General features: G+C 44.6%; 1 protein-coding gene across 2 annotated transcripts in view; it reads right to left on the bottom strand.

The window, feature by feature from the left end:
* Nucleotides 1-613: 613 nt before the first annotated feature.
* adamts10 (ADAM metallopeptidase with thrombospondin type 1 motif, 10) overlaps nt 614-27,650 on the bottom strand; it is a 62,096-nt gene continuing 35,059 nt past the window's right edge. For both annotated transcript variants that reach the window (XM_017467017.3, XM_053680450.1), the window contains exons 10-25: nt 27,045-27,191; nt 26,341-26,482; nt 23,999-24,106; nt 23,666-23,811; nt 22,784-22,847; nt 21,495-21,597; nt 17,262-17,395; nt 13,938-14,061; nt 7,183-7,263; nt 6,253-6,416; nt 5,945-6,071; nt 5,270-5,399; nt 4,785-4,989; nt 3,655-3,831; nt 2,950-3,109; nt 614-2,549 (exon numbers count right to left, since the gene is read on the bottom strand). In XM_017467017.3, the coding sequence (XP_017322506.1) occupies nt 2,440-2,549; nt 2,950-3,109; nt 3,655-3,831; nt 4,785-4,989; nt 5,270-5,399; nt 5,945-6,071; nt 6,253-6,416; nt 7,183-7,263; nt 13,938-14,061; nt 17,262-17,395; nt 21,495-21,597; nt 22,784-22,847; nt 23,666-23,811; nt 23,999-24,106; nt 26,341-26,482; nt 27,045-27,191 (2,122 nt within the window). In that variant the 3' untranslated portion in view covers nt 614-2,439. The remainder of the gene's footprint in view (nt 2,550-2,949; nt 3,110-3,654; nt 3,832-4,784; nt 4,990-5,269; nt 5,400-5,944; nt 6,072-6,252; nt 6,417-7,182; nt 7,264-13,937; nt 14,062-17,261; nt 17,396-21,494; nt 21,598-22,783; nt 22,848-23,665; nt 23,812-23,998; nt 24,107-26,340; nt 26,483-27,044; nt 27,192-27,650) is intronic.

Raw genomic sequence — 27,650 nt, 5'->3', positions numbered from 1 at the left:
ACGTTTATGACCTGTCTTCTCCGAGCTTGTTTGGTTTTCATGTTTGTTTTGCACGTCATCGCCGTCACGTAGCGCCGACATACCAGAAGCGCTGCTATAAGAAGAGCTCGAATGCTGTCATAACATTCTAACGTTAAGTCAGCCTGGAAAACGGCATAGCACGTCCAAACGCTTAGGCCAACTTGACAAAAACGTCTTAGCGACACCTGACACCTAATGTAAGGCTTCTTAAACGTTTATGTGAGGGTACATCGTGTCATGAAGGACTTATGAAGCGGTTGTGTAGCCCTATGAACACTACCGTTTAAAAAAAAAATTAAATAAATAAAAGCTCGATGTGTGAAAACACAGCTGAATGCCGCAGAATAAAGGTGACGATGACTCATGGCCTCTAGCGATATTGGTGTAGCGATAATAATAGATGTTGAGATCACTGTCCGGTTAACGCTCCTGTAACCATCCCAGACCAAATGGCAAGATCAGGACAAACAAAATACAGTCACAGAGAGGGTATACAGTATACAGTATATATATATATATATATATACATATATATATATATATATATATATATATATATATATATATATATATATATATATATAAAGCATGTTAGAGACCATAACAGTACGGTTTTATGAAGCTTATTATACTGAATGGTTGATCAGGCCATAACAACTTTTTTTTTTTTTTTAAGAAAACTAAATGAATTACAGGAATAGATCGACTGAGTAAAAAAAAAAAAAAAAAAAAAACGCATTCCCACAAGGTTTCTTTTCATCCCAAAAGTATTCGATCAGCCAAGACTTTTGAAATTTTTCTTACATAAAGTGAAAACGAATAGACCCTTCCCGATTCCATCTGTACGCTGAATCCGATTTTTTTTGTTTTTTTTGGACGGACTTTAATCTCGGTATTTCTCCAAAGTGAAGACCTGAATTATTTGAGATATAATTGAAGAAATAGGGAAAAAGGCCTGGAGGTCTTTCACTTCTCCCCACACACATGCACTTAGCCTGGGATAAACAGGCCTAGGGAAAAAGGCCTGGAGGTCTTTCACTTCTCCCCACACACATGCACTTAGCCTGGGATAAACAGGCCTAGGGAAAAAGGCCTGGAGGTCTTTCACTTCTCCCCACACACAGTGCACTTAGCCTGGGATAAACAGGCCTAGGGAAAAAGGCCTCTCATGTGACATCTAAATCTTTCAGAATTTCCTGATTGCCAGAAGGACGCTAACTTTCTTTGGATAAGCGTGCAAAGTCGACTTGAACGATACGGCGTGTTTTCATCCGTCACCATGACGACAATTTCGATACAAGAATATAAATATCTGGAAATAATTTGAGAATCATTAACGTACGTGTTTAAGCCACTCCACTCCGCTCACCTTCCGCGAACTGTAGACTAACACCGTGTCCCAAACCACATCGGCACACGTCGGCGTAAAACGTCACGCGACCAACATTTCTTGGTTGATCGAATACGTCTGAGAGAGGAACACTGTGTAAATATGATTTTTGGCTGAATTTTATCGTTACTTTTTTTTTTTAACCTCCCACCTGTACGACGCGATCTCGTCACAGACGGCGAAATCTCCTAATAAGAACAAAGAAATATTTCCTATAGTAAAAATAAACACGTCAAAAACAGAAACGGAAACGATGTAAACAGTGAATATTGTGGTCATTAGTGTGTGTGTGTGTGTGTGTGTGTGTGTGTGTTTTTAACACAGCACAGCACTGCACAGTTCAGTTCGGGAGTTTTCCTTACATTACAGCTTCATCACGATGATATTTACGTCCTGGACAAAACCGAGTTTGTTTTCAGTTCTGTGCTGATGAGACGCAATTAAACTTATCGGTCTAAAAGCCCGGGTGAATAGAAACTTCCTTCTTTGACGTTTTTAGAACTTCCCACATCTTCTCCATTTTAATCAAATGCAAATGATGCTTGAAACAAGGTTCCTGATTTCACTCCAGAGCCAGATGGCGGCCGTGCGGAATCAAGAGCCGTAATTAATAACGGAATAATATCTGCCGCAGTAGAAATTGGATTTGTATTCTGGTACGAGAATATAAGCAGGGAAAAGCAGTAATCTGTGCAGTCCTGTGCTCGGTTGTAGCTGTAACTGAGTAGAAATGAAGTATCCCGTCTGAAATATGGATGAAATAAGAACTAGCACCATGTTCAGGACAACTAACAGAAGACAAATCTCTCTCTGACCATCTGACATTCACAGGAACTGCACCAGAGCAGCTGGTTTGGGAGAGTGGAGGACAGCAGCACAGTCTCTCTCCCTCGTTCCTTCCCCACCCCCCCCACCCTCTCTCTCTCTGAGGCAGGACTGGCACTCCGAGCATGGAAAGTAGTGAGTGAGGGAGCAGATAGATAAATAGAGAGAGAGAGAGAGAGAGAGAGAAAGGAGAAAAGAGGAGGTCAGTGTCCTTGGCAGGTCTTGCAGCACATCTGTCGGAAATATGGGCGGCTGCAGAACTTGAACCTGAGCACCAGGGGGCAGTACGCCACTGTGTTCACATCTTTACACTCTGTGTAGTGGGGATGGGGGGGAGTGGGGGGGGGTGAGGAAAAAAAAAACAAATCCATGAAACATACTGGGAGATATTTTGTGTGTGTGTGTGTGTGTGTGTGTGTTTCTGTGGTGTTGTTAATCCTGTGCATTAACAGGTAGATAGATAGACAGACAGACAGAAACAGACACCTGAGCTCAGGTTACTGTCTGTCTGGAGTTTCACGTGTTCGTGTGGGTTTCCTCCGGATTCTCCGGTTTCCTCCCACCTTCCAAAAACATGTTTGTAGACAGTAGGTACAGTAGATTGGATATGTTAAATTACCCCTATTTGGGAATGAGTGTGTGTGTGTGTGTGTGTGTGTGTGTGTGTGTGAATGCTGCCATGCAATGGACCGAGGCCCACTTTGACCCCTCACCCTCAGGGTTGTCCGTGGGGACGCTGAGGTCACACTTGCTCCTGCACTGCTGCATGAAGGCGGGTCGATGCAGCTCTGGACACTCATTGGACGGCAGGCCGGTGTGTGACACACACTGTACCGAGCGCATCTGATGCCCCATACCACACTTAGCTGAACACTGGGAAGAACACACACACAAACACAGAAATAAGCATACACACCTTGGAATTTGTTCATGAAGGCACCAAATGACGACAATTTAGCATTTATATATTTATTTCTTTTTTTAACCTCCTGACCAATCAGGTTGTACAGTAAGTTGGGACTGGCGTGGGGGGAGGAGGAGGGAAAAAAACGAACATGGAGCACAAACTGCCATATACGTACGATACGATTTACGACATACAGAATCGAAAATATTTTATTGCCAAAATCCAAACCTTCCAAAACTACAGCAAAGACAAACGCCAATCTTTATCTCATCTGCATTACCGAGAATAATCGATCGGATCTAGACAGCAAGCTCGGTTAGCTCGTCAGCCGACACTAGGTTAAACTAGTTATGGTAACAGCATCGCTTTCTTTTTTCCAGATCACAAAATGTGCTACTTCAGCACTTTTTCTGTTAAAAAAAAAAATAAAATAAACCACACGCAGCTTGGAGAAGTGAACCGGGATTCAATTGAATTTATTATTATTTTTGTTGCTGGATATCAGTCTGACCTCGCTCCATGGTCCAGAGAGCCACTGAGGAGGAGGGCAGCGCTGCAGGTTACAGCGCATCCTGGTGGTGGGGCGGCTGTGTCTCGGACACTCGGACTCTGCCAGAGTATCTCCGCTCTCTCCACTCCTGCACAGTATCACCCTCTGCCTGTAACCTGGACCACAGCTGGGAGTGCACTACACACACAGAGAGAGAGAGAGAGAGAGAGAGAGAGAGAGAGAGAGAGAGAGAGAGAGAGAGAGAGAGAGAGAGGGAGATGATCTACAGACAGTAAGTACACACTTACAAAGTGACACACACAACAAAAATATCACGCGCTCGTCCAACATTTAAAGTCCAAATCAAACATGTTTATAATGAACGATTCTCCTTCGCTCCAGTGACATCCTGGACATACTTCTTCAGAAAGGAGTTCATCCAGATGTTGGAGCGCTGCTGTGCAGGAGTGCATTAATCAGGGCACTGAGATGTGACTCATAACCGAACCCAAAGGTGTTTCATTTGCTCTGAACAAACCGTCTCTGTCTTTGCTTTAATGGGCTTTTTTTTGTTTGTTTAGTTTTTTTTAAAATCCACAAACAGAACTATTGTGCATGTGTTTCTTCGATTCTCATCGTGTTACTGAACCACCGTCTACACGCTCTTTAAACGCTGGTGCTGATGTTTCATTGTGCACATGCACGTCCGTTCTATTAATATTTATCCACACGTGAAGATCAGTAATTATGATCAACAGTTCTCTATACCGCTTATCCTACACACGGAGGACTCGGGGGACGGGGCGGGAGACACACCCTGGACGGGGTACCAACCCATCGCAGGGCACAATCACACACACACACACACGGGACAATTTGGACATGCAAATCAGCCTACAACGCATGTCTTTGGACTGGGGGAGGAAACCGGAGTACCGGAGGAAAGCACGGGGAGAACATGCAAACTGAATAAAGAAGGATTTTTAAAATGAGTAAACTATGTACTATAAATAACTGTTTACTAAACCTTATTGCCTAATATTGAACTTTTATTTGCTGTAGGCAGATGTCTTTGAATAAAAAAACACAACAATGGGAACATTTATAGACTTCTTTTTGAATACGAGTGAGTGTACCAGGTGCGGATGTACCTCGGACCAGTCGAGGGCGTGCCACTCAGGTGGACAGGTGTGATTATTGCAGGGTTCGGTGACGGGAGGCCGCGGTTGGAGACAGGACGAATCGTCCTGAACCTTCTCTTCCACGGAGCTGATCTTCCTCTTACACAGCACCTCCCGCGTCCGTACGCCTCCACTACAACTCCTGCTGCACTCGGACCACTCGCTAACCCACCAGCTGAGACCCAGAGAGAGAGGGAGAGAGAGACAGAGATTATATTCATGCATTCTATTAAAACATACCGACGTGTATAGCACATGCTGCATGTGAACAGATCTTTTTTTCTCGCTTTTTCTCCCTAATTTGTTACACATGCTAATTCCCACCCACCAGCCACGCCTCGACACGTGAAGCCGGCCGACCGCTGCTCATGCCGCATCACAGGGACGCATAACACTCTCGGAGGAAAGCGCTTCCCGCACTTCCCCGCATACATCAAGCAGCGCTATCTACTCACGTTGGAGGACACGGCGCCGCGTTGCACGCACGTTTCTTCTCTTTGGGCTTGCTCTTCTTGTCACAGAAGTGATTGAAAACCACCGAGTGATCGGATTGTTTCTTACACACCACCTGCTGGATCTGAAACCCTGAACACACACACACACACACACACACACACACACACACACACACACAGTAAAATTAGTAGCAGCGTATTTCATTCCCAGTTTTCCATCCATATTAAACAAATCCCACCCAACCTTGTCCTGTCCTGCTGTCGCACAGCTATGAGCCTCAGGTTAACACACTCACGCGCACGTCTTCCACCGTTTTGGGCCCGTTCTGACTAATCTGCGCACCCCTACTCTGCATCCCCCTTAGGTTTGTTTAATTACGTGCGGTGTGAATACAAACCAAATAGGTAAAGGGTGTGAAAGTGCACGTATTGATTTAAACGGACTGGGATATTAGACATGTAACGTGCTTCACACTATTTTATACACACACACGAGCTTCTCTCGTCACTGATGTTTCCGGTGCATTAATGGGTATGGGTATAATGTAAGACTCTATACTACTCTGTACTAATCAAATCCAGCTGTGAGCGCTCTGGAAGTATCTAAAATGTCCTCTTTCTACCTGTATAGGGGTGTGTGTGTGTGTGTGTGTGTGTGTGTGTGGTGCTCTGTACCTCCAGCGCATGAGACGGAGCAGCGGCTCCAGGATGTAGAGTGCCAGGTGAAGACGCTCTGAGTGTCTCTGTTTATAGGGGGATTAAAGCGGTAATGGATACCTTGGTTCTCTTCCCTTACCAACACCTACCACACACACACACACAGACACACGCAATTAGGGATTGTCAAACCTTTGGCCAAATACCAAATAACTTGTATATCGTATCAAAGAGTAAACGGAAGTTAGGGTGTATACAACAGGCTCAGAGTGACAGCCATTTCATCCGACAAAACGAGCTTTCCCGGAAAATCCAGAGGTGGTTACCATGACAACGAGTGTCATATTGGTGGGCCCCACCGCCTCCAGGGTCTCGGGCTGATCGGCGGGTCGGCGGTAGTGGAAAGTCGTCCCGGCGATGTCGAACCGGCGCGGCGTGTCGATGGTCAGCTTGCCGTTGATGAAGTACTGGTCGCTTTTGCTTTTCAGGACTGCAGCGAAGGCGTGCACCAGAGAAAGGAATATTCTCCGAGTTAAAGGGAGATGCTAAGGATGCTAGTAATGAATAAAATCTATCATGATGCTAGGTCATCATCATCCTCATCATGCTGTCAGTTCGGAATCACGGGTTTCAATATTAATGTGCTTGCTCTTATACGTTATCGTTAACGTCTTTGTATGAAAAAGTGCCAAATTGCTAATATGTTCTAGTTTGCAGCAGTCTAAATAACATTTAAATAAACAAACAAACAAACAAACAAACACATAAATGAAGAAAAGTCTCCAGTGTCAGTGTTTTGTTATATTCAGAAGTAAAAGCTGTAACTTTTCCAACATGGAAAAGTCTTCAGGATGGAGGACTTTCTGGTGTCTTGGCAACATGACAAGCCGCTATTATATTATATCTGCTCAGATCTAACATGTTTTCCAGACATTCCACAATGTTAAAAGTAACTATAAATAGATAAAAAATAAAAATAAAAAGTATGACGCGTCTTACTTCGATAAATAAGACTGTCATTGACTGTCTTCCTGTAACCGCGCGCCCCGAAGACTGTTAATCCCCTACATAATAAACCATTTCGGGACTGGACAGAGAGCTTATTTATGTATTGTGGCCTTCTGTGAGATCGAGATTGCAAAGGCCACTAAAGGAATAAAATCTGATTGCAGATCAAGTCAAACTTTATGACAGATTATTTTAGGTCATTATTACCGAACTAAGCCAGTTCCAGCGAAAAGCCTTTCTTTTCTTACCGAGATAATTAAGAGAAATGTTGAGTTCCTGTATATGAATGAACACAGATCCTTTAGGAATCCTGATCACCTCTTCATAACCTGAGAACACACACACCCACACCCACACCCACACACACACACAAAAATGGAAGTTTATTCGTGGTTACACAGAGGAATAATGTGGTGAGTGGTGTTCTCTACAGCAGGCCTGCTCTGGGAGAAGCATTAAGCGGAGGTTTGAGATTCCTGCTGAATTCCTGGGCAACGTCTCCACAGCTGAGCACCGAACTCGTCTGAGGTCAGTCAGCGCCGGCCAGCTCTCGACCGCAATCCTACAAATAACTCCATCTCCAAAAAACCAGACCGGAGAGAGAGAGAGAAAAAAATGACGAGAGTCATTTTTGCAAGCTTGTGGGTTTTCGGTGGACAGGAGAAGAAGAGAGCGAGAGGGAAAGTAATGAAAATATTAACAGTTAAGAAGCCATGTGGTAAACAAACTGCGGGGGGAAAAACTGGCAGGGCTCGTAAGACCGCGGAAGAAAAGTGAAAAGGACAAAGAGAGAGAGAGAGAGAGAGAGAGAGAGAGAGAGAGAGAGCATAAAAATGACTGGTGGCATTTCAATAATCACAAACAAATATCAATTTAAGCCCAGAATTTAAGCCTGACCTCTCCTGGCTCTGTGGTCCTGGGTGTAGCCTTCTGAGGCGTCCTAGTGCCTAAAATAAAATGCTCAGCCCAGATGTAATCCACCAGCACCACCTGGCTCACCTACCACTCCACCACTAATGACCCCAAAACACCACACGGTGCACTCCTCCCTGCAAGAGCGTAACTATATTTGAGCTACAGATGACCTCACTACCTTTCCAGATGCCTCCACCAACCAATATAACTCCCGATGATCCAAGCACCAACCAAGTGGCTACTACCACATCCTGTTCACTAATGAACTTTTAAGAAGCACTTTTACACCTGCCCATGATACCCTTGAAACTTTCTGATGCAACAGCACCAATATCCTTCCAAATTCTCTCTATGTCGCCAATCAGAGAGCAGAATTTCATCATGGGACGTTTCACTCATCAAAGAAGACTCTCGAGTTGAAGGAAACAAAACTCCTTTGTTGACTTGTTGTCTTTGGTTTAGGTTTTAGGACTGCTGCTTACTACAAATGCAGCAACCAATACGATTTGTAATGCAAATGAGATTGGGACTGAATTAGCTAAACTATGTAGCCAGCCAACTAGTTGACAGGACCCATTGAATGTTTTATCCATTTTAAAATTCCCAGTATGGTTACAACAGCTACAGCTGCTCATCATTATTAGCAAGTGCTGATAAGTAACAGTTTTGTCTGAGAAACATCAAACACCCATCATTATAACAATCGAAACTCGCCTTTCTATAAACTGCTACACCCTTCCCTTAATTCTGACCCAACAACCCAGTGTCAACATCCCACCCAACCACCAACACCGCCACTAGCACTAACTCCAACTCCACCCAGGGCGTTTTTTCCTTATTAGGACAGATGAAAGCCAAAACGATTATTCTTAGCCGATATTGAGAATCCATTTGGGCTGGAGGCAGCGCTGACTGACAGATGAAGTTATTCTTTGGCTCAGTGCGGTAGGAACTGGGTGAAATGTGCTCGACAGGATGAATGGTGACCATAGCTGGGGAAGTGACCGAGGTTCAAACCACAGGCCATTGCTCGCTAAGTGACCTCCCAAACTACTGCTGCTTTAAAAAGCACACAGCTTTACTGGAATAGTCTCAAGCCCATGACCTATTGCTTCTAACTTAATATTCACCACGTACATGGCTCAGTGGCATGGTAAATTCTACAGCAGAAAAACTCAAAGTCTTTGATACACTTTAAAATAGGCACAGTTAATGTCACTATTTGAAAAAAAATTTGCTATCTGAAAAGCCATTCTTGAACAAGCCTTTAAACCTGGTGAACCTATAACACAGGACAGGAAGAGGTCAGCATCAAAAATATAAAAACTAGTCCCTTTCCAACAAGAATATACCAACTACCCTCCAGCCCTTTTGTATCCACCACTTTGCTTATGTCCAAAACCTTCTGGTATCCCTCCATTTCCTAATACCACTATGTTCCTCTATGCATCCCTCTGAGCCCTCGATACTTCTTCATACCCCTCTATACCCCTTTATGCCCCATCCAGAACTTTATGTGTCCTTCTATAAACCTGTGTACCCATCTATATTTCTCCATAAGATTCTATATCCCCTCATACTACCCTGTACCCATCTGTATCCCTTCCATTTCCTGGAGTACCCCTTTGACCCCTGGAATACCCATTTGTACCATCCATGCCATATCTTTTCATTAAGCCTCATACCCCGCTTATTACCTTCATACCGCTTCATACTAGTGTGTTGACATTTATATTCCCTTGTACCCGTGTATATCCCTTCATACCCATCTGTACCATTGGGCCTCCCTTCTTACAAAATCTACACCCGAGGGTGCCCAGCCGTACCCCTTCATAATGCTCTGTACTGCTGCATTGGCATCTGTTCCATTTCAAACATCACCTGTACCCTCCATACCCCTGTGAATCCATTTCTACATTTCAAAGCCCTTTGTACTGGTCTTTGTCCATTTGTACCTGTACTTGTCCTTGTATTTCCCCTGGGTATCTTTTTTGTACCTTTTCTCATCCATAGGTACTACTCCATAGGGCTCAATCACCTACTTCATCCTTCTGTGCCTCTTTATATCCCTTCATACTCATGTTACACTTTGAACCCATCACAAAATTCCATTCCCACCCTTTAGATACCCTTCATTTCCAACTCAAATTTCTATGTCTCTTTGTATCCCTCTGCACCCTTTAACTCACGTTTTAACCCATCTCAACATTCCATGACCCCTTTTTTATCACTTTTCTCCCTATAGTTACCCATTATACCCAACACAACCTTCCATACCCCTTTGTACCCCTTTGTGCCCTTCGGTTATTCCTTTATACCCACCTCAAACTTCCGTGCCCCTTGTATCCCTTTTGGTTACCCTTCATACTAATCGCAACCTTCCATGCCCTTTATATCCCTATGTAGCCTTTGTTTACCCTTTATGCCCATCTTGATCGTCCATGCCCCTTTGTATACCTTTGTTCCTTTTGCTTAACCCTCATACCCATCACAACCTACCATGCTTCTTTGTATCCCTTTGTATCCTTTATTAACCCTTTATACCCATCTGACCCTCCATGTCTGTTTGTATCCCTTTGTACCCTTTGCTTACCCTCCATTTCAACCTTCCATGCCCCTTTATATATCTTTGTACCCTTCAGTTAACCTTTGTACCCATCTCAACCCTCCATGCCCCTTCATATTCCCTTGTACCCTTTGGTTACGTCTCTGTGCCATTCAGTTACCCTCCAAACCACTTTGCTGACCTCCATAGTCCCCTGTACCCCTCTATAACTCTATATACCCTTCCATTCCCTTTTTAATTTTCTGCATCCCACCATACCACGCTGTAGCCCTTCGTACCCCTCTGAAACCATCCATGCCCCTGTGCACTAGGGATGTCATGAGAGCCGATACTTTGGTACCAAGTCGGTACCAACATTCTTAAAACGTGACGGCACTTGTTTTTCTGCACTAGCGTTGGAACCGGAAATAATGGAGGTACTGTGGTTGCAATTCTTCCGGACCTGATGGGGCAGCAAATATGCGCAAGCGTTTTAGTCGGTCCACAAGTGGTGAAGAAGAAGAACGCGTAAAAGCACACGGGAAAAACTACAGAAGATTAGCTTAGCTTGACAAGTTTAGCTCCGCCCCGACTCGTTGAGAAGAAAAGAGAGGAAAGGTAGTATCGGTTTCCGGTGTGCAACCGATGCCATCGTTCATTTCAAACAAAGCGAGGAAACACCTGGAATTGGGCGAAGCACCTGAAAGACGGTCCTATATTATGTTTGTTTGAGGCAGCTGCATTGTGGCCATGAAACCAGCTAACGTTATGCTCCGTGTTATGTTAGCGATAGCCTGTTATTTGCTTGTTTACTGCTAACATATTGCAATGTTATAAACTACCTCCGAATGGGCCACCATGCATCGCCATTCAGCCCGTGTCCTGTCAGCTACATGTAGCCGCGTTCATGCGCGTTTAGGAGTGCACCTCCACTCATTGTCAGACAGTGTATGATAACTAAAATACCCCCCCCCCCCCCATCCTGGAGGATGTCCTCCAGGAGCGTTTTTAATTTAATTTATTTTATTTTATCTTTATACCACACCGTGGTATCGACTTTGGTATCGAGTATCGTGTACTTTTGGTGGTATCGGTACCGACTACTAGATTTTTGGTATCGTGACATCCCTACTGTGCACCCCTTCTTTTGTAACCCCAACCCTAATTCTTCATACCTCTCTGTACCCCTTTTTACCCCTCTGTTCACTTTGTACCGATTGATACCCATCCATACCCTTTGCACTTCTCCATATCCAACTCCATAGCTCTTAGTACCCCTCTGCAGTCCCTCATACCCCTTCATATATTTCTTGTCCACCCCATCCTCATCTCTACCCTCCTTGCCATTTCTTATCCATCCATGTATTTTATTCCTCTTCATACAGCTCCCCGACTCTAACTGCACCCCCTCCTTTCCCGGTCTCAAAATAGATGAGGGTGCCAGATATTCAGACTTCAGACAGTGTAACCCCAGCAAGTTGGCTCAGGCTTGGCATGGATCATATATATAAATATATATTCTTGACTTCTTTTCTTCCTTGAGTTTCAGACATATCTGAATCGTGCAGACTTTGCATGTGAGCAAGTAATTATGAATTTGCCTTAAAAATCGCTCCGCTCTCTCAAAAGCGGCACGTGTCCAACCCATAACTGGGCTTGGATTAAAAAAATAAAATAAAAAAAAAAGATAAAGAAAAAACACGACGCAAACACACAGACACATTGTTTGACTTTCCATAAAGCAATTATAGAGTCGTTTGGAGTAGGTATGAGGCGAAAAAGTGTTAACGCTGGCTCTCACGAGGCCTTAACGTGATCCAAAAGTCTTTTTTTTTTTTTCATTTGATTCGAGTCCAGGTTGGCCCGTGTTTTCCAGCCATGCTGAAAGACAGGTTTCACTGTCTGCGTTATAAATGTGGAGGATTTATCACAATTCATGGATCTTAGACGGAGCGAGATGGCACATGGATTCAAAAATAAATAAATAAAAACCCCAGGCTACATACAGTAGAGTGACCAAAAACCAATAAGATGGTTTGAAATTACGGCGGTACAAAATTTAGACGTTTTAGCGTCTACTTTCAAAAATAAAGAATAACAAATAAAGAGACAGACCTGAAACGATCCTGGCATGCTCAGAGACAGCATCCTGGCATTTGGCGCGCGCTATAGCCGAGTATGTTTCCCCACCAAATGCCCCTCAGAGACCTACATGATGTGCCAAGCCTGTGAGTACTGTATGAAGCGCTGTTATTCAAGCTTTACCGCTCACATACACAATAAATGCTTTATTTACCTATTAAAGACTGTGATTTCTTTTGGGCATTTATACCACAACGCCGCTGAATTCTCGATTCTGACTGGTTAGAAAGGTATTGATTAATTTTCCGTAACAGCAGCTCGGACAGTCACGGGTTTATATTCATTTTAATGTGTGTAATTGTTGACATTGTGAAGTTTTCTGTAAGGAGATTATTTATGGCCGTCTATTTTGTATTTTCGGAAGGAGTTTCCAGAGTCAGCGCTTTGGAACAGTCCTTTAAGTTTTCCGACATCTTGAGGACAGAAGAGTTGACGCTTTGTGGTTGCTCGGTAACAAGACAAGCTGCATTGGGGTTTTATGGGAAATTCTTTTCTTCGCATATCCCAGTATGCTCAGACTTTGGGGTCGGAGTGCAGGGTCAGCCATGATACAGCCCCTGGAGCAGAGAGGGTTAATGGCCTTGCTCAAGGGCCCAATAGTGGCAGCTTGGCAGTGCTGGGGCTTGAACCCCCAACCTTCCGATCAGTAACCCAGAGCCTCAACCGTCAAGTGTTTATAAGAGGAATAAAACACTTCAGGGCATGGCGTTGTAGGTATGGTTACAGTCGCAGCCGCATCACAACCCCTCGTTGTAGCTTATTTTTCCATACGAGCATGCCATAAATTGTTTTATTGCTTACGTAAGTGGTTCGTATCTAGTGTGTGTGGTTAAAGTGAACATAAAAGAGCGATTCTCTCTCTCTCACCCACACACATTTTGCTTTATGGGATTATAATAGAGAAGCAGGGCCAAGGCATTACTGCAGGATTACTACAAAGACAGAAGAGTCATATCTGACTGCTTTGTTCAGACCACAGGAGCTGAACTGGGTCATTTTTTTCCCCCCGTACGGTGAGAGCTTTTGCACCAAGCGTTCCACTCCAGAATATCCGTAACCCGACCCACGTGTTCATGCAGCCAGCGAGCGGGATTTAAGACCAATCCAGCGCAGTTCCAGGAACTGCACCTCGACGCTCGGCAAACTCCATCAACTCGGAGATGAAAAGAAATCCGCGCTGCTTTCTCTCCGAACCGAATAGTCTGCCGAGCGTATTCTGACACCTACTGTAAATCCGCAGCGCCCCGTGCCTATAATTAGACGGGCGACTTTATTTCATAATTCGATGACTTAAGCTGACATTTCTATGGCTTCCTATATAAAGTCGCAGAGGATTGCCAGGAGAAACGGATCCGCAACGTTGGAACAAAATAAATAAAAGGAAACACGAATGAAACAAACCTCCTTCAGGCAGCGAATCGTTGAAGACGCCCTCGATGGCCTCGCAGCTGCTCCCGTCACCCCCACACACACGGCAGCGGTCCTCACGGGCATCCGAGCCGAGGATTTTATCACAGCCCACATGCTGCACACACACACACACACACACACACAAAGGGAAGATCATTGTTCCTTCTAAAAGAGCCGCAAACATATATAGAAAAAGTGACTCGCTATTTTGCATTACTGTAATTTCCATTGAGTAATGCTTTTTTTTTTTTAGAATATAGATATCATATTATAGACTTAGACAGCTAGTGATGTCAATCCATACAGAGGAACATAATACCGCTTGCGCTGTACTGCTGCTTCCTCTTTACACTGAGCAAGTATCTATGGACAGAAATTCCCTAAAACTATATGTGGCGGTCTTGGAAAACCCGTCGGATGTCGCTGTGGCTGAAATCTAGAAAACAACATCAGCCAAAATTGGATTTTTGTTCATATAAAATACTCTGAGAACTCAAGATCAAGACAGCAAAAGGATGTGGAAATGTTTTTATTTTTAATCTCTCTAAATCTCTCGCCGCCTGGGCGTTATTATATTATTGCTTTAACTTTATTACAAAAATAAACAATACTGACTGTACCATGAAAATGTACTGCACTTTTTAAAAATGAAATATATATATATATATATATACACACTTATATTTATATTTATATATACACACACACACACACAGATACATGTATATTCATATGTGTATATATATATATATATATATATATATATATATATATATATATATACACATATATGTATACGTATGTATATATATGATTATATATGAGTGTGTATATATGAGTATATATATGTGTGTGTGTGTATATATATATATATATATATATATATATATATATATATATATATACACACACACACACACACATGTACACACATCGTTGTCCTGAAAACATGGTGCTACTTATAATTCCACCGCAAACAACCTGAATAGTGTCTGTTTTAGTTTTACACAGTTTATACAGACTTACGAAATGCATTAACAGATTTCCGTGGACGTGCATGGCTTTTTTCCACGATCCTTTCGGTCTAAAAACCTTGCACAAACCCCCACACCCTTCCAGTGTACCGCTCCTTGGAAACATTCCTCCTGACCTGGCCTACATTTCACAACCTGCGAGTGTGTGACCCAGTTCTGGGCGGCTGGAGCGAGTCAGTGACCCTCCCTGCAGGTCGCTCGAGTGCGTTTGCAACGTGTTTCTCCCGAGGCTGTGCTCGGCGCTGCGTGCTTCAAAGATTTCCTCTGAAACCCGTCCCAAATCAAAGGCACATTGTTTTGGAAGCGTGTCCACTGCGAGGCCGCAAACAGGTCGCTGCCTTCCTCTCCTGCTGTTCGCTTGTTTTAATACACGCCATAAAGTGGAGAGGAAGAGGAAAGACAGGAAAGGAGAGGGAGCACTGGGCGTCAAGGAGAGCAGAATTCGAGAGGGAAGGGGAATCGAATTGAGAGGGGAAAAGAAAATAATTTTTTTTTTTTTTTTTAAAAAGAGCAGGATGGAGAGAGGGAAAGAGAGAGGAGAAATCAGCTGCTGTGATCTTGTTCAGCTGCTGGCGGTTCAGACAGCTGCAGTCTGGAAGGGCATCGAGTTCATTTAGACTGTAAATATAACACAGGGGAGAGGAGAGGAGATTGGAGGAGAGGGAAAAATGAAAAGAGAAAGAGAGAAGGACAAGAGAAAAGGAATGGAAAAGAGAGGAGGGGAGGGGAATGAGAGGAGAGGAGAAAAAGAAGGGGACAGAAGATGAAAAAAGCAGTGGGGAGAAGAATAAAGGAGAGAAGAGGGGAGGAGAGCAAAACAAGGACACAAGAGTAGAAAAGGAGAGGAGAAAAGATGAGAGAAGAGGAGTGGAGAGGAGAAAGGATGAGAAGATAGGAGAAAGGATAAGGGGAGATGAGAGGAGAAAGGATGAGAGGAGAGGAGAAAGGGGGAGTGGAGAGGAGAAATAAGGAGAGGAGAAATAAGGAGAGGAGAAATGAGGAGAGGAGAAATAAGGAGAGGAGAGGAGAAAGGAGGAGAGGAGAGGAGAAATAAGGAGAGGAGAAAGGAGGAGAGGAGAGGAGAAAAGAGGAGAGGAGAAAGGAGGAGAGGAGAAAGGAGGAGAGGAGAGGAGAAATAAGGAGAGGAGAAAGGAGGAGAGGAGAGGAGAAAGGAGGAGAGGAGAAAGGAGGAGAGGAGAGGAGAAAGGAGGAGAGGAGAAAGGAGGAGAGGAGAGGAGAAAGGAGGAGTGGAGAGGAGAAAGGAGGAGAGGAGAAAGGAGGAGAGGAGAGGAGAAAGGAGGAGAGGAGAGGAGAAAGGAGGAGTGGAGAGGAGAAAAGAGGAGAGGAGAGGAGAAATAAGGAGAGGAGAAATGAGGAGAGGAGAAATGAGGAGAGGAGAGGAGAAATAAGGAGACGAGAGGAGAAAGGAGGAGAGGAGAAATAAGGAGAGGAGAAAGGAGGAGTGGAGAGGACTGATGTTGAGAAACAGAAATCCACCGTCTATAAAACACACTGAACATCTCTCTGCAGCCAGAGAGAGAAAAAGATGAGGACAGAAAGAGGAGAGAGAGAGAGAGAGAGAGAGAGAGAGAGAGAGAGAGAGAGAGACAGAGAGAGAGAGAGAGACAGAAAGAGAAAGACAGAGAGAGTGAGACAGAAAGAGAGAGAGAGAGAGAGAGAGAGACAGAAAGAGAAAGACAGAGAGAGTGAGACAGAGAGACAGAGAAAGAGAGAGTGAAATAGAGAGACAGAGATCGAGACAGAAAGAGAGAGAGAGAGACAGAAAGAGAAGAGAGAGAGAGAGAGAGAGACAGAGAGAGAGAGAGAGAGAAACAGATAGAGCAGGAAATAAGACTGAAAGAAAGAGGATAAAGAGTGCAATGGAAAGATTAATATAGAGATAAAATACGTGTGACAGAGAGAGTGAAGGAGAAAGGGAGACAGAAATCCAGCAGTAGTGACAGAGAGATAGAGAGAAATACAGATAGAGAGAAGAGATGGAAAGAAAGAAAGATGGCTGTTTATTGTTCTAATCTGATGGTAATGGTTTCAGTTGGGCACAAACTTTAGAGCAACGTTTACTTGAACATTTCTACAACGGAACATGTGGCAGCAGTGTTATAGGAATGTTAATAATGTTACTAAAACTGTTCTAAAAACCAAATAAAAATACCTGGAACTGGGTGGGAACTCTCTCTCTCGCTCTCTCTCCATCTTTCTGTGTGTGTGTGTGTGTGTGTGTGTGTGTGTGTGTGTGTGTGTGTGTTTGCTGCAATCTCACCTTACACTCGCCATTAACACACACGTCCAGAGAGTCGTCTCTGCACGGCGTCCCATCCACCACCGCCGGAGCATGCTCAGTGTAGAAGTTATAACCCTCAGCCAGGCAGTTCAGAGAGCATGATTTTACTCCACCTGAGTTCACACACACACACACACACACACACACACATACACACACGCACACACAAAAATGGCCATGTCAGTCCAGTGAAGGAGGCGTGGCCTCTGTGTCTGTTAGTGTCAGTGAAGGAGCCGTGCTCTCTATGTCTGTTAGTCACAATGAACGAGGCGTGGTGTCTATGTCTGTTAGTCTCAGTGAAGGAGGTGTGGCCTCAGTCTCTGTTAGTCTCAGTGAAGGAGGTGTGGCCTCAGTCTCTGTTAGTCTCAGTGAAGGAGGTGTGGCCTCAGTCTATGTTAGTCTCAGTGAAGGAGGTGTGGCCTCTTTCTCTGTTAGTCTCAGTGAAGGAGGTGTGGCCTCAGTCTCTGTTAGTCTCAGTGAAGGAGGTGTGGCCTCTGTGTCTGTTAGTCTCAGTGAAGGAGGTGTGGCCTCAGTCTCTCGTTAGTCTCAGTGAAAGAGGTGTGGCCTCTATGTCTGTTAGTCTCAGTGAAGGCGGTGTGGCCTCAGTCTCTGTTAGTCTCAGTAAAGGAGGCGTGGCCTCTGTGTCTGTTAGTCTCAGTGAAGGAGGTGTGGCCTCAGTCTCTGTTAGTCTCAGTGAAGGAGGTGTGGCCTCAGTCTATGTTAGTCTCAGTGAAGGAGGTGTGGCCTCAGTCTCTGTTAGTCTCAGTGAAGGAGGTGTGGCCTCAGTCTATGTTAGTCTCAGTGAAGGAGGTGTGGCCTCTTTCTCTGTTAGTCTCAGTGAAGGAGGTGTGGCCTCAGTCTCTGTTAGTCTCAGTGAAGGAGGTGTGGCCTCTGTGTCTGTTAGTCTCAGTGAAGGAGGTGTGGCCTCAGTCTCTCGTTAGTCTCAGTGAAAGAGGTGTGGCCTCTATGTCTGTTAGTCTCAGTGAAGGCGGTGTGGCCTCAGTCTCTGTTAGTCTCAGTAAAGGAGGCATGGCCTCTGTGTCTGTTAGTCTCAGTGAAGGAGGTGTGGCCTCTGTGTCTGTTAGTCTCAGTGAAAGAGGTGTGGCCTCTGTGTCTGTTAGTTTCAGTGAAGGAGGCGTGGCCTCAGTCTCTGTTAGTCTCAGTGAAGGAGGCGTGGCCTCAGTCTCTGTTAGTCTCAGTGAAGGAGGCGTGGCCTCTGTGTCTGTTAGTCTCAGTGAAGGAGGTGTGGCCTCAATGTTTGAGTCTCAGTGAAGGAGGTGTGGCAGCTGTGTCTGTCAGTCTCAGTGAAGGAGGTGTGGCCTCTATGTCTGTTAGTCTCAATGAAGGAGGTGTGGCCTCTATGTCTGTTAGTCTCAGTGAAGGAGGTGTGGCCTCTGTGTCTGTCAGTCTCAGTGAAGGTGTGGCCTCTATGTCTGTTAGTCTCAATGAAGGAGGTGTGGCCTCTATGTCTGTTAGTCTCAGTGAAGGAGGTGTGGCCTCTGTGTCTGTCAGTCTCAGTGAAGGAGGTGTGGCCTCTGTGTCTGTCAGTCTCAGTGAAGGAGGTGTGGCCTTCCAATTCTCAATTCTTTCACTGTATTGCAACGCCTCTTCTCAGACTGGATCAGATTTAAATGAGCAGAAAACTGTTAAAGTCAGCACAGCAGCTTCAGCGCACACTGTTGTGAAATTTACACCAACACATGCTGGCAAGACAGATTCGAAAAACAAACTGCTTACAAATTTTTATACCTCACACCCACACACACACACACACACACATGTCTGGCTGCGAATCAAAGTATAGGCATGATCGTAAAGTGCCTGATAGATGCACAAAGTATTTTAATGAGCTTGTTAGGGCTTTTATGCAATTGAGTTTGTTCCTCAACAGCTGCTAGGACGTCGGGGGCCACAGACAGGAGAGAGAGAGAGAGAGAGTGAAAGCTAGAGACAGAGAGAGAGAAAGAGAAAGTGGGGTACTAAAAGGGAAAGAGCACATTTTAACTGGCGCACTTACAAACAGCTGAGTCTGATTAACAACACATAACACACATAACAATACACACACACACACACACACACACTTTCACTACATCCTCTGGCCTCTCGGACTGCGCTCTAGAAACCAAGTGACAGAAAGTGAAGATGGCAGAGGGGTTCGGGTCTCATTAAGCACATTCCTGAAAGGAAAATGTGGAGTTGATGTCCAGCCACAATGCATTTTGGGAAAAGATGGCCGTCTTATGAGGAACACAGCATTGGGTATTTGCTTTGCATCGAAAGCTTACATTATGACGTTCATCACATGTATTAAGAGAGAGAGAGAGGGGGTATAATTAACAGATCCTATATCTCTTGCTTAGAACTCTTGTTTTCAAGTTTTTCATCTAATGAACACACCTGTGTTACAATATTTAAGTACGCTGAGATACATGCATGCACGGATCGTTCGAAAATTCTGTGTAAAGGTAAAAATGAAGCGTGTACACGTGTGTGTGTGTGTGTGTGTGTGTGTGTGTGTGTTGTGTTCATGAGGTAAATATATAAGCGCTTTATTTTTATTTTTTACAAAATGTGCATATGAAGTGAATCTAATATATTCAATCAAACGTTACCACAGCAATATTAAAGCATTCTCATATGCAGTTGCTGTTCTCGAGGTGACCTGTAGTAGGCGCTGAATCACATTATGAGTGCGACGTTATCACACGTCTATTTGCATCAATTACGCCCTGTAATTTGCATGTCTAGGTCCAAACGGCGCAAACTGCAGCGATTTCAAGCAAACACACTAAATTGTGTCATGTGCAAGACAAAATCCCCGATCGGACCTGTCGGTAAATCGGCTTCTCAGGATGAAAGCACCTGCCAGATTTCAGAAATATGAATATAATTCAGTCCGTACGGGATTTTCGGAGTTTCTTTTCGCGATCGCTGCGGCCGAAAACGCTCGACTTTGCTGCGGATTTCCCCCCCCCCAAAATCCGCGAGGGGATTTGTGGAGGTTTTTAATTTTTGTGCGTTTTTTTCTTCTTTCTTTTTTTTTCCGGAAAACGACTCGATCGGCAAAATCGCAATCGCACGGAATTGTTGTACACGTTCTTTCGCAGTGTTGTTTGTCGGTAAACGAGACCTCTTAGCTGTGCTCGTGTTCGACGCACGTCGATCGAAGAGGGCTTCGGCTGAACGCACGTCGTGACGCGTCTCGGCCCGAATCTGCCGTACTTTTGAAAAAAATTGCGAGCTCCTCCGAATAGTTCGGAATTTGCTTGTTTTGCATTTGTTCTTAAAACTACCACCTTGAGAGGAATCTCTCTCTCCCTCACATCTCTCTCTCTCTCTCTCTCTGCCCACCTCGTCCTCTCTAATCCCCTTTCCGAGCCCCTGCTTGACTCTGCAGGTCATGTGAGACTTAAAGCTGAATCCAACGCCGTTACTGACCATAGGACGTGTGTTAAAGACTAACGGGTTTATTTTCTCCTTCCACCCCCCAGACTGGGGTTACATTCGGTCACTCTGTAATCGATCATGACATTATCGCATTAAAGAAACAGTTCAGTTTTTTTGACTCATCACACGCTCAACCTCAAAACCATTTTAAGCTAATTAACATATCAATAAAGATATTTTTCAGGACCCCCCCCCCAACTTTTTAAACCAACCTTTCCCAAGGGTGCCAATATTTCTGTTCTACTCTGCACGACTTCTAGCTTATTATGACTCTTCGATTATGTAGCGCGTCCACCGTGTACGAGCGATTATTCTACTTAACAGTTGTACAAAAAATAACGCACAACTTCTGACCAATCAGAATCGAGAACCAAACCACGCTGGGGTATGAAGATTTTTTTATCGTACTTTATTATTTCCTTTGTTATTATTTTCTTGACTTTTCTCTACCACAGCGCCTGTGGTCAGATCCCTAAGCATCTCGTCGCGTAGGACGGAAACGTTCTCGAATCTCGGATCTAGTTTAGAACGCTGGAAGATAATCATCTCCGGACCGCAGCACTGCGAAGCGGCTCGTGAGCGTCAACAGCACACCGATCTTTAATGAGCCTTTATGAACTAAACTAAGAGGAGGCAGGAAGGAACACTCAAGTCTGAATAAGCTGTAGTAGTGGAACTATTTGGTGTGTGTATGTTTTGTGTGTGTTTTGTGCGTGTGTGTGTGTGTGTCACTGGTCCAGCTGTAGTTTCCACATCACTCACCGCCTCTGTACGGCTTCCAGGTGTAGAATTTCCCCCGGAAAGGAACGCTGTCAAAATCCGAGCACTGAATCTCTCGGAAATCCTGAGACCCAGGAGGGCACTCCTGCAATGCGCACACACACACACACACACACACACACACACAGAGAGAGAGAGAGAGAGAGAGAGAGAGAGAGAGAGAGAGAGAGAGAACTCTCAGGCTAAGAAAATAATCATATAACTGCTTAAAGGTCTTTTCTTTTATTATCCAATATTATAAGTATATCACAAGTATTTGGATTAGTTTTCTGGACATGTCTGTTTACTCAGTGTTACTGGAGGACACGTGTAGTAATTATACACAGGATCGTCACAGACATGGGATTTCTATTCTCAGAACACACACCCCATACTGTAATACAAACCCATTGTGTTGACCTTTATTATAAGCTGTAGGTTTAGCGGCTGTCCTTGATCATCAGTACGCCACACGACCATCGCATGCACAGTGCGTACGCAGGCTGTACCGTCCTTCCAGGATTTTACGATTTCGCCATCGCAACCCAAAATCCAGCGATCTTTTCAAAATCACCGCCGATCGGGCCGAGACGCGTGACGCCGGGCGTCCGGCCGAAGCCCTCTCCGATTCACGTGCGCCGAACGCGAGCGCGGCTAAAAGGTCTCGTTTACCGACAAACGTCACCGCGAAAGCGTGCGCAGAACTATCTCGTGCGATCCCGATTCCGCCGATTCCGAGTCGTTTTACGCCAGCGGAATCCCGTTCAGACTGAGTATACCTGTGTTAGGAACTCGATGAATGACCGAAATCCCCCATGAACATCTCTTCTCTGGCCTCCTCCTTTTAAACGTCCTCTATATTTTATTGCTCACGCCCCAGTACTCGGTTTCCAGGGTTTGGATTCGTTTTCATTTCTTTCAAAAACGACCTTAGCACGTGGAAATATCTTGAATATCTCGAATCTGTCCAACATGACATTAACGTAAAACAAATAGAAGATTATGAATCCTATTTCTGGACATTCGTAACCATCTGAAGGTCACGACGAGGTCATGTTTTACGTGTAGATTTTGCTCCTTTCTAGAAATAAAATGCTTGAGTTGAATAAAACGATCCGTACGTCCGTGGCATTTTTTCCTCCGCACCCGGTTAAGGAAGTTCCGTGTACTTACTGTATACGCCGGGAAAAATGCCGAAAGGTCGTGACCTCTTGGTATCGGAGTTCGATCCGCTTGGCTTATAAACGCTTTCTTCAGCTGGACCACACTACCTCTTTACACATAAGACTCACCTCGATGTTGCAGGATTTGAACCTTTTCCTCTCTCCCAGACAGAAGCGTCCTCCTACGGTCGGCCTTCACACACACACACACACACACACACACACACACACACAAAACCCGAGATTAAAGCAACATCTGAGAGCAATTTCACATGAAGTTCTCATCAGGCTGTCAACTCCACTCTATGTTATTCAAAACCAGTCATCATGTCTGCCCCTGCTCATTGTTATTTATTTATTTATTTATTTATTTATTTCATCCGCGAGTTACGCTGGCCTCGGTTACAATAGATCATATTGCGAATAAATTAACATGCCATTTCATTGCGTATACAAGATGAATTACAATCAGAATGAATCAGAACATGACAAATATAATTACTCTGACATGCTAGGAAAGTCTGCTAAACTGGCAACGCAGTTCATACGCGGAAAAAACAAAACAAAACAAAACCTCTCGACGGCAGGGTGTTGCGATGATGTGGAGTCAGTGTTACCGTGCCAAAGTGCAGTTCTTATACCGTATAAGAGTGTGTCTTGAATTGTTTTATTCCGCTCATACCGTCGAACATTCTTTTGATTATTAAAGAACATATCGTACTTCCGATCCATTTAAAGTCACGTTTCACGTCGTAGAACGTCCACGAAGCGACGTCCTGTTAACACTTACATGATAGTTTTCTTTCCTTATTACTAGCGGAGCGTCCGCCATGTGAGGCCCTGTGAACGAGCTGTTACTATAGAAACGATAACGTGTTAGGACTTTTCATACGTTATCATGGCGTTACGCCTTCTGACCAATCAGAATCAAGATTTCAGCTGTGCTGTGGTATATACGCGGTGTATATAATTGCAACTACGAGATGAAATCGTATCTGTGAAATGACCCACCTGGGGCTGTCGCAGTGGCGAACAGAGGAGGAGACTCCGCCCCCACAGGTACGACTGCACTCCTCCCACGGAGACCACGCACCCCACTGACCGTCCACTCCTTCCGGGCGAGTGCCGTACGGCACGCACATCCGCTTGTAGCACCACTGCGTGAACGCACGAGGAGAAGAAAGAAAGGGGAAAAAAGTCACTTTCGCATGATCGCTGTTCTCAAAATAAAAGTTTTGGCACCCTACTCGCCACAATGGACAGTGACGCAGGGAAATCGGCGTCGTAAATTCCGCAACAGCAAATCAAATTCGTTTGTAATGATTCTTTTTGGGATGTACGCACCCCTTTGTCTATGGTGCTGGTCTGGCAGATGGTGCCTTCCGCTGCGGGGATGCTGCTGGTTATGCAGCGGTTACTCTTACTCATACACCACAGCTCACTGCACACCTCCTGCACACACACAAACACACAACAACAGACCTGTAACATACGGGACGCACTAATACAGAGAACAAGAAGAGACAGGAGACTTTTATTTAAACAAAAGCAACTTTATCGTCCAAACGATGAGGAACGATAATTGTTTTATAACGACCATATATTATGAAAAGCCATTGTGGTCAAAAGCTGTAGCCATGTCTGCATTGGTAACGTCTTGGAATTTTATGTCTTTGCCAAAAATCCTACTTAACACTTTGACACACACTAAAACCTTTTTTTTTTCTCTCCAAATATTCTCCCCAATTTGGTCCCACCCACCAGCCAGCTCCCCCCTATAATACGACAGCTAACGATGTGCTTGGTCCAAGAAAAATGAAACCACATACTCCTGCTCATGCTCAGTCAAAGGTCCGAGTAACACAAAGTGCTCTTCGCCCTCGTCCACATACACGAACTCACAGACACGCAAGATTGACTAGTGTCGCCGTGAGTGACAGGAAAGACCCAGTATGCCCCTCCCACTCAGAAAGCACGGCCAGTTTTGCTCTCTGGAAGACCGTGGCACCTTTTGAGCTTTTCTCTCACGATGTGCAACACTTTTCTACACAGCACCAGTCTGGGGAAACGTTACTGTTCGATGGAAAGAAATCGTACGTCTTCATCGCTAGCGTTCACGCTGATATCCTACAAACTCTGCAAGCTACACGAGGTACGATTCTCTCTGCCGATTTGAAATACCCCTTCGCTCTTTTCGTGCTGGGTGAAAGTTTGCGTTTTCTTCATTTCATGAATTTTATTCGAACATGTTCCGCATCTTTACCCTGATGCGTGTGAGAGTTGCTGAAATGAAGTTAAAAAAAAAAACAAAAAAAAACATTCCAGAGCACTCTATACAAGTCTTCGGGATTTACGCATTAGTATTCCACAGTCGATGGAAATACAGATTCGTTGACTTTTTACTTCCGGAAACACGTCGCGAAACGCAGCCAGTGACACGTCTCGACGGATATAATCGGCCTCGTTCGTCTAAGCGAGAGAAAGGCGATGAAACGGATCGAGCGCCGCTGCGCGCTTGCGATCAGATCGCTGTGAAACACTTTAAACTTTAAACGTTGGCAACAAACCGTGAAATCGCATCCGCAGAAACGTTCGGCACCCTCACATCAGTCCACAGCTATAACCCAGAACACGCCGCACGCCGCTCCACGCGGTTCCTAGGCTAACCCTGGGCCGGATTAAAATCAGAAAGATTTCCTATTCCAGATGTTCTTCTAGGAGCGTGTCATAAAAACCGACTATACACATAAAGTCCCGCTCAATAAAGACGGCTATAGAAGTCTTTAAAGACCCGCTGCAGCTGCACTACGGCGCTGAGGTCCGCGGCCGTCCTGCAGAAGGTATGACGGCTCAGAGTTATGGTCGGCGTAGACGGACCGCACGAGGACGAAAGCAGCAACCTTTCTATCGCTGCTTTGTTGTTTTTTGTTCAGGCAGAAAGCCAGAAATGAGCAGACAGAGAGCAGAAAGAGCTACAACAGCCATCTGGGCCAGATGTGAGCAAGAGAGAAAGAAAGCGTTGACTGAGTCACTGCGAACGAGAAGAGGCATCTGATGAGGAACTTTTGTATGTAAATATATATATATATTACATATTTGTACTGGCTCTAAAGTGACATTCTGATCCCATCTGTATAGTGTAGTTTAGTTTTTGTCCTGTTAGTGTCGCTGGAATTTTATCGTTTCCGCAGATTTAAAAGAAAGTAGTGTTAATTAACCCCACCGGATACGAAACTACTATAAAACACTGTCAAGTAAGCCCATTTCTGTAACTAGAGGAGCAGGCCTACCGTAAAAACCCTAGCGAACGAGCATATTACCATTTGTCATAAATGCCAAATAGTGAGCAATAAGCAATAGAATTTCAAAGATGAGTTCGTTTTTCTTATGGCATCGAAAGGCAACGGTTCAAGCGAACGCTGAATATCTGAGAGCTTCAACAGGCTCGGAGGAGAGCGCCAAGCATGGGGCGATAAGACCAGGTGTGTCATCGCTAACGATAGAATATATTTCGAAAAATATTTCCAGAATAAGCACCGGTACACACGTATTACCTCTGCTGCACGCGTGCTACAGTTCGCCGGAGTTAGAATTAGGCATTATATCTCATTGAAATTTTTCCCGATATCGTGTATAACATCCTGAACATGTAAGAACAGTGAAACAGAGTATAGAGAAGTGAGTACCCCATATTTACACTGCCGAGATTTTATTCCGTACTGGAAACGGCACTGCTCATCGGCGTCATAGGCCTGCCCGGGCGCCGTGGTGGGATACGCAAACTCCTGCTTCGGGGGAACGTTGTTCACACACGAACCCATTCCAGAGCTGCGGAAAGTCACCCGGACACACAGAGACACGTGTACATTTAGAAATAGTGCTCGTCGAATTTGTGCAGAGCATAAAACGCTCGAATGAGCTACTTCGTTTAGGTTATCGCACATTAAACAGTTCTCCCAGATGTGCTGAGATAGCTGAGAAGAACGAACGCAGGTGAGCGTGAGGCGACTTTTCGACAGTACTAATCGGATTCATTTTTTTACATTTTCATTTCTGTAGTCATTTCCACAAGAATCGGTTTTCTCAAATCGTAATTAGAAACACAAGGTAACTGCATATCCTGTGATTTATTTCTTATGCTTCAAAGCGGGAGGAAATATTTCCAAAATCTCCTTCAAAAGCATAAATTTTATTATTTTATTTTTTTTATACTTAGCACAGGATGTTACTGTAATACCCAGTGCGATCACCGTGCTTTAAAAGCTAATAAAAAATTTGTTCCGGGAAAAAAAAAAAAAAATAAGAAGGTTTTATACAGTCCGTTAAATAGTCGCCAGGTACGTTTATGTGAGCTACGACTTGTTCCCAAAAGAAGAACGTAAATCTTTACTTGAGGAAGTTTGTGATGTAATCGCGGCTGCAGGCTGACCAAACGAAGGGGTTCGTCTTCATGGTGATGTGGGCGGCCATGAGCTTAGCCGTCTCCTGACTGCGGGCTCCACACGGGTTCCCTACGCCATCGTGATTCATACCGAACCTGAGAGAGAGAGAGAGACGAGGAAGGACAGAAGAAATAAGAGAAAAAGTCAAAGGGAGAAAGAGATGAACTGATGGATGGATGGATGGGTAGACATATTTGTAGTTGGCACAAATTCGGTCTTTAATTGACACACCTGATTAAATACACACGCAACATGAATCCACACACACTCTTCAGCAACCCTATGTAATCTTATATGCATATGCCCCCTTGTCTAGACAGTCCCCAGGGCTCAGTGGCTCTAAAGCTGGCCGCTGCATTAGGAGCCGTTTGCTAATGACTTTCCCACCTGTGAAAAGCTCGGAACCCAGCGAAAACCGATTACACTGCAATAACACAGCCATGGAGGAATGCTAGGCCACCAGGCAAACGCAAAAAAGCTGAAATCTTGGCTCAAAACTGAGGAAGATCATGACTGAGTGATTGAGCAGGGAGCGAGGAACTTCTTCCAATAAC

The sequence above is a fragment of the Ictalurus punctatus genome, chromosome 5 (genome assembly GCF_001660625.3).
Source record: "Ictalurus punctatus breed USDA103 chromosome 5, Coco_2.0, whole genome shotgun sequence".
NCBI classification, from domain to species: domain Eukaryota; kingdom Metazoa; phylum Chordata; class Actinopteri; order Siluriformes; family Ictaluridae; genus Ictalurus; species Ictalurus punctatus.
Note: the sequence above shows the minus strand (reverse complement) of the source record. Positions and strands in the feature narration are given on the sequence as shown.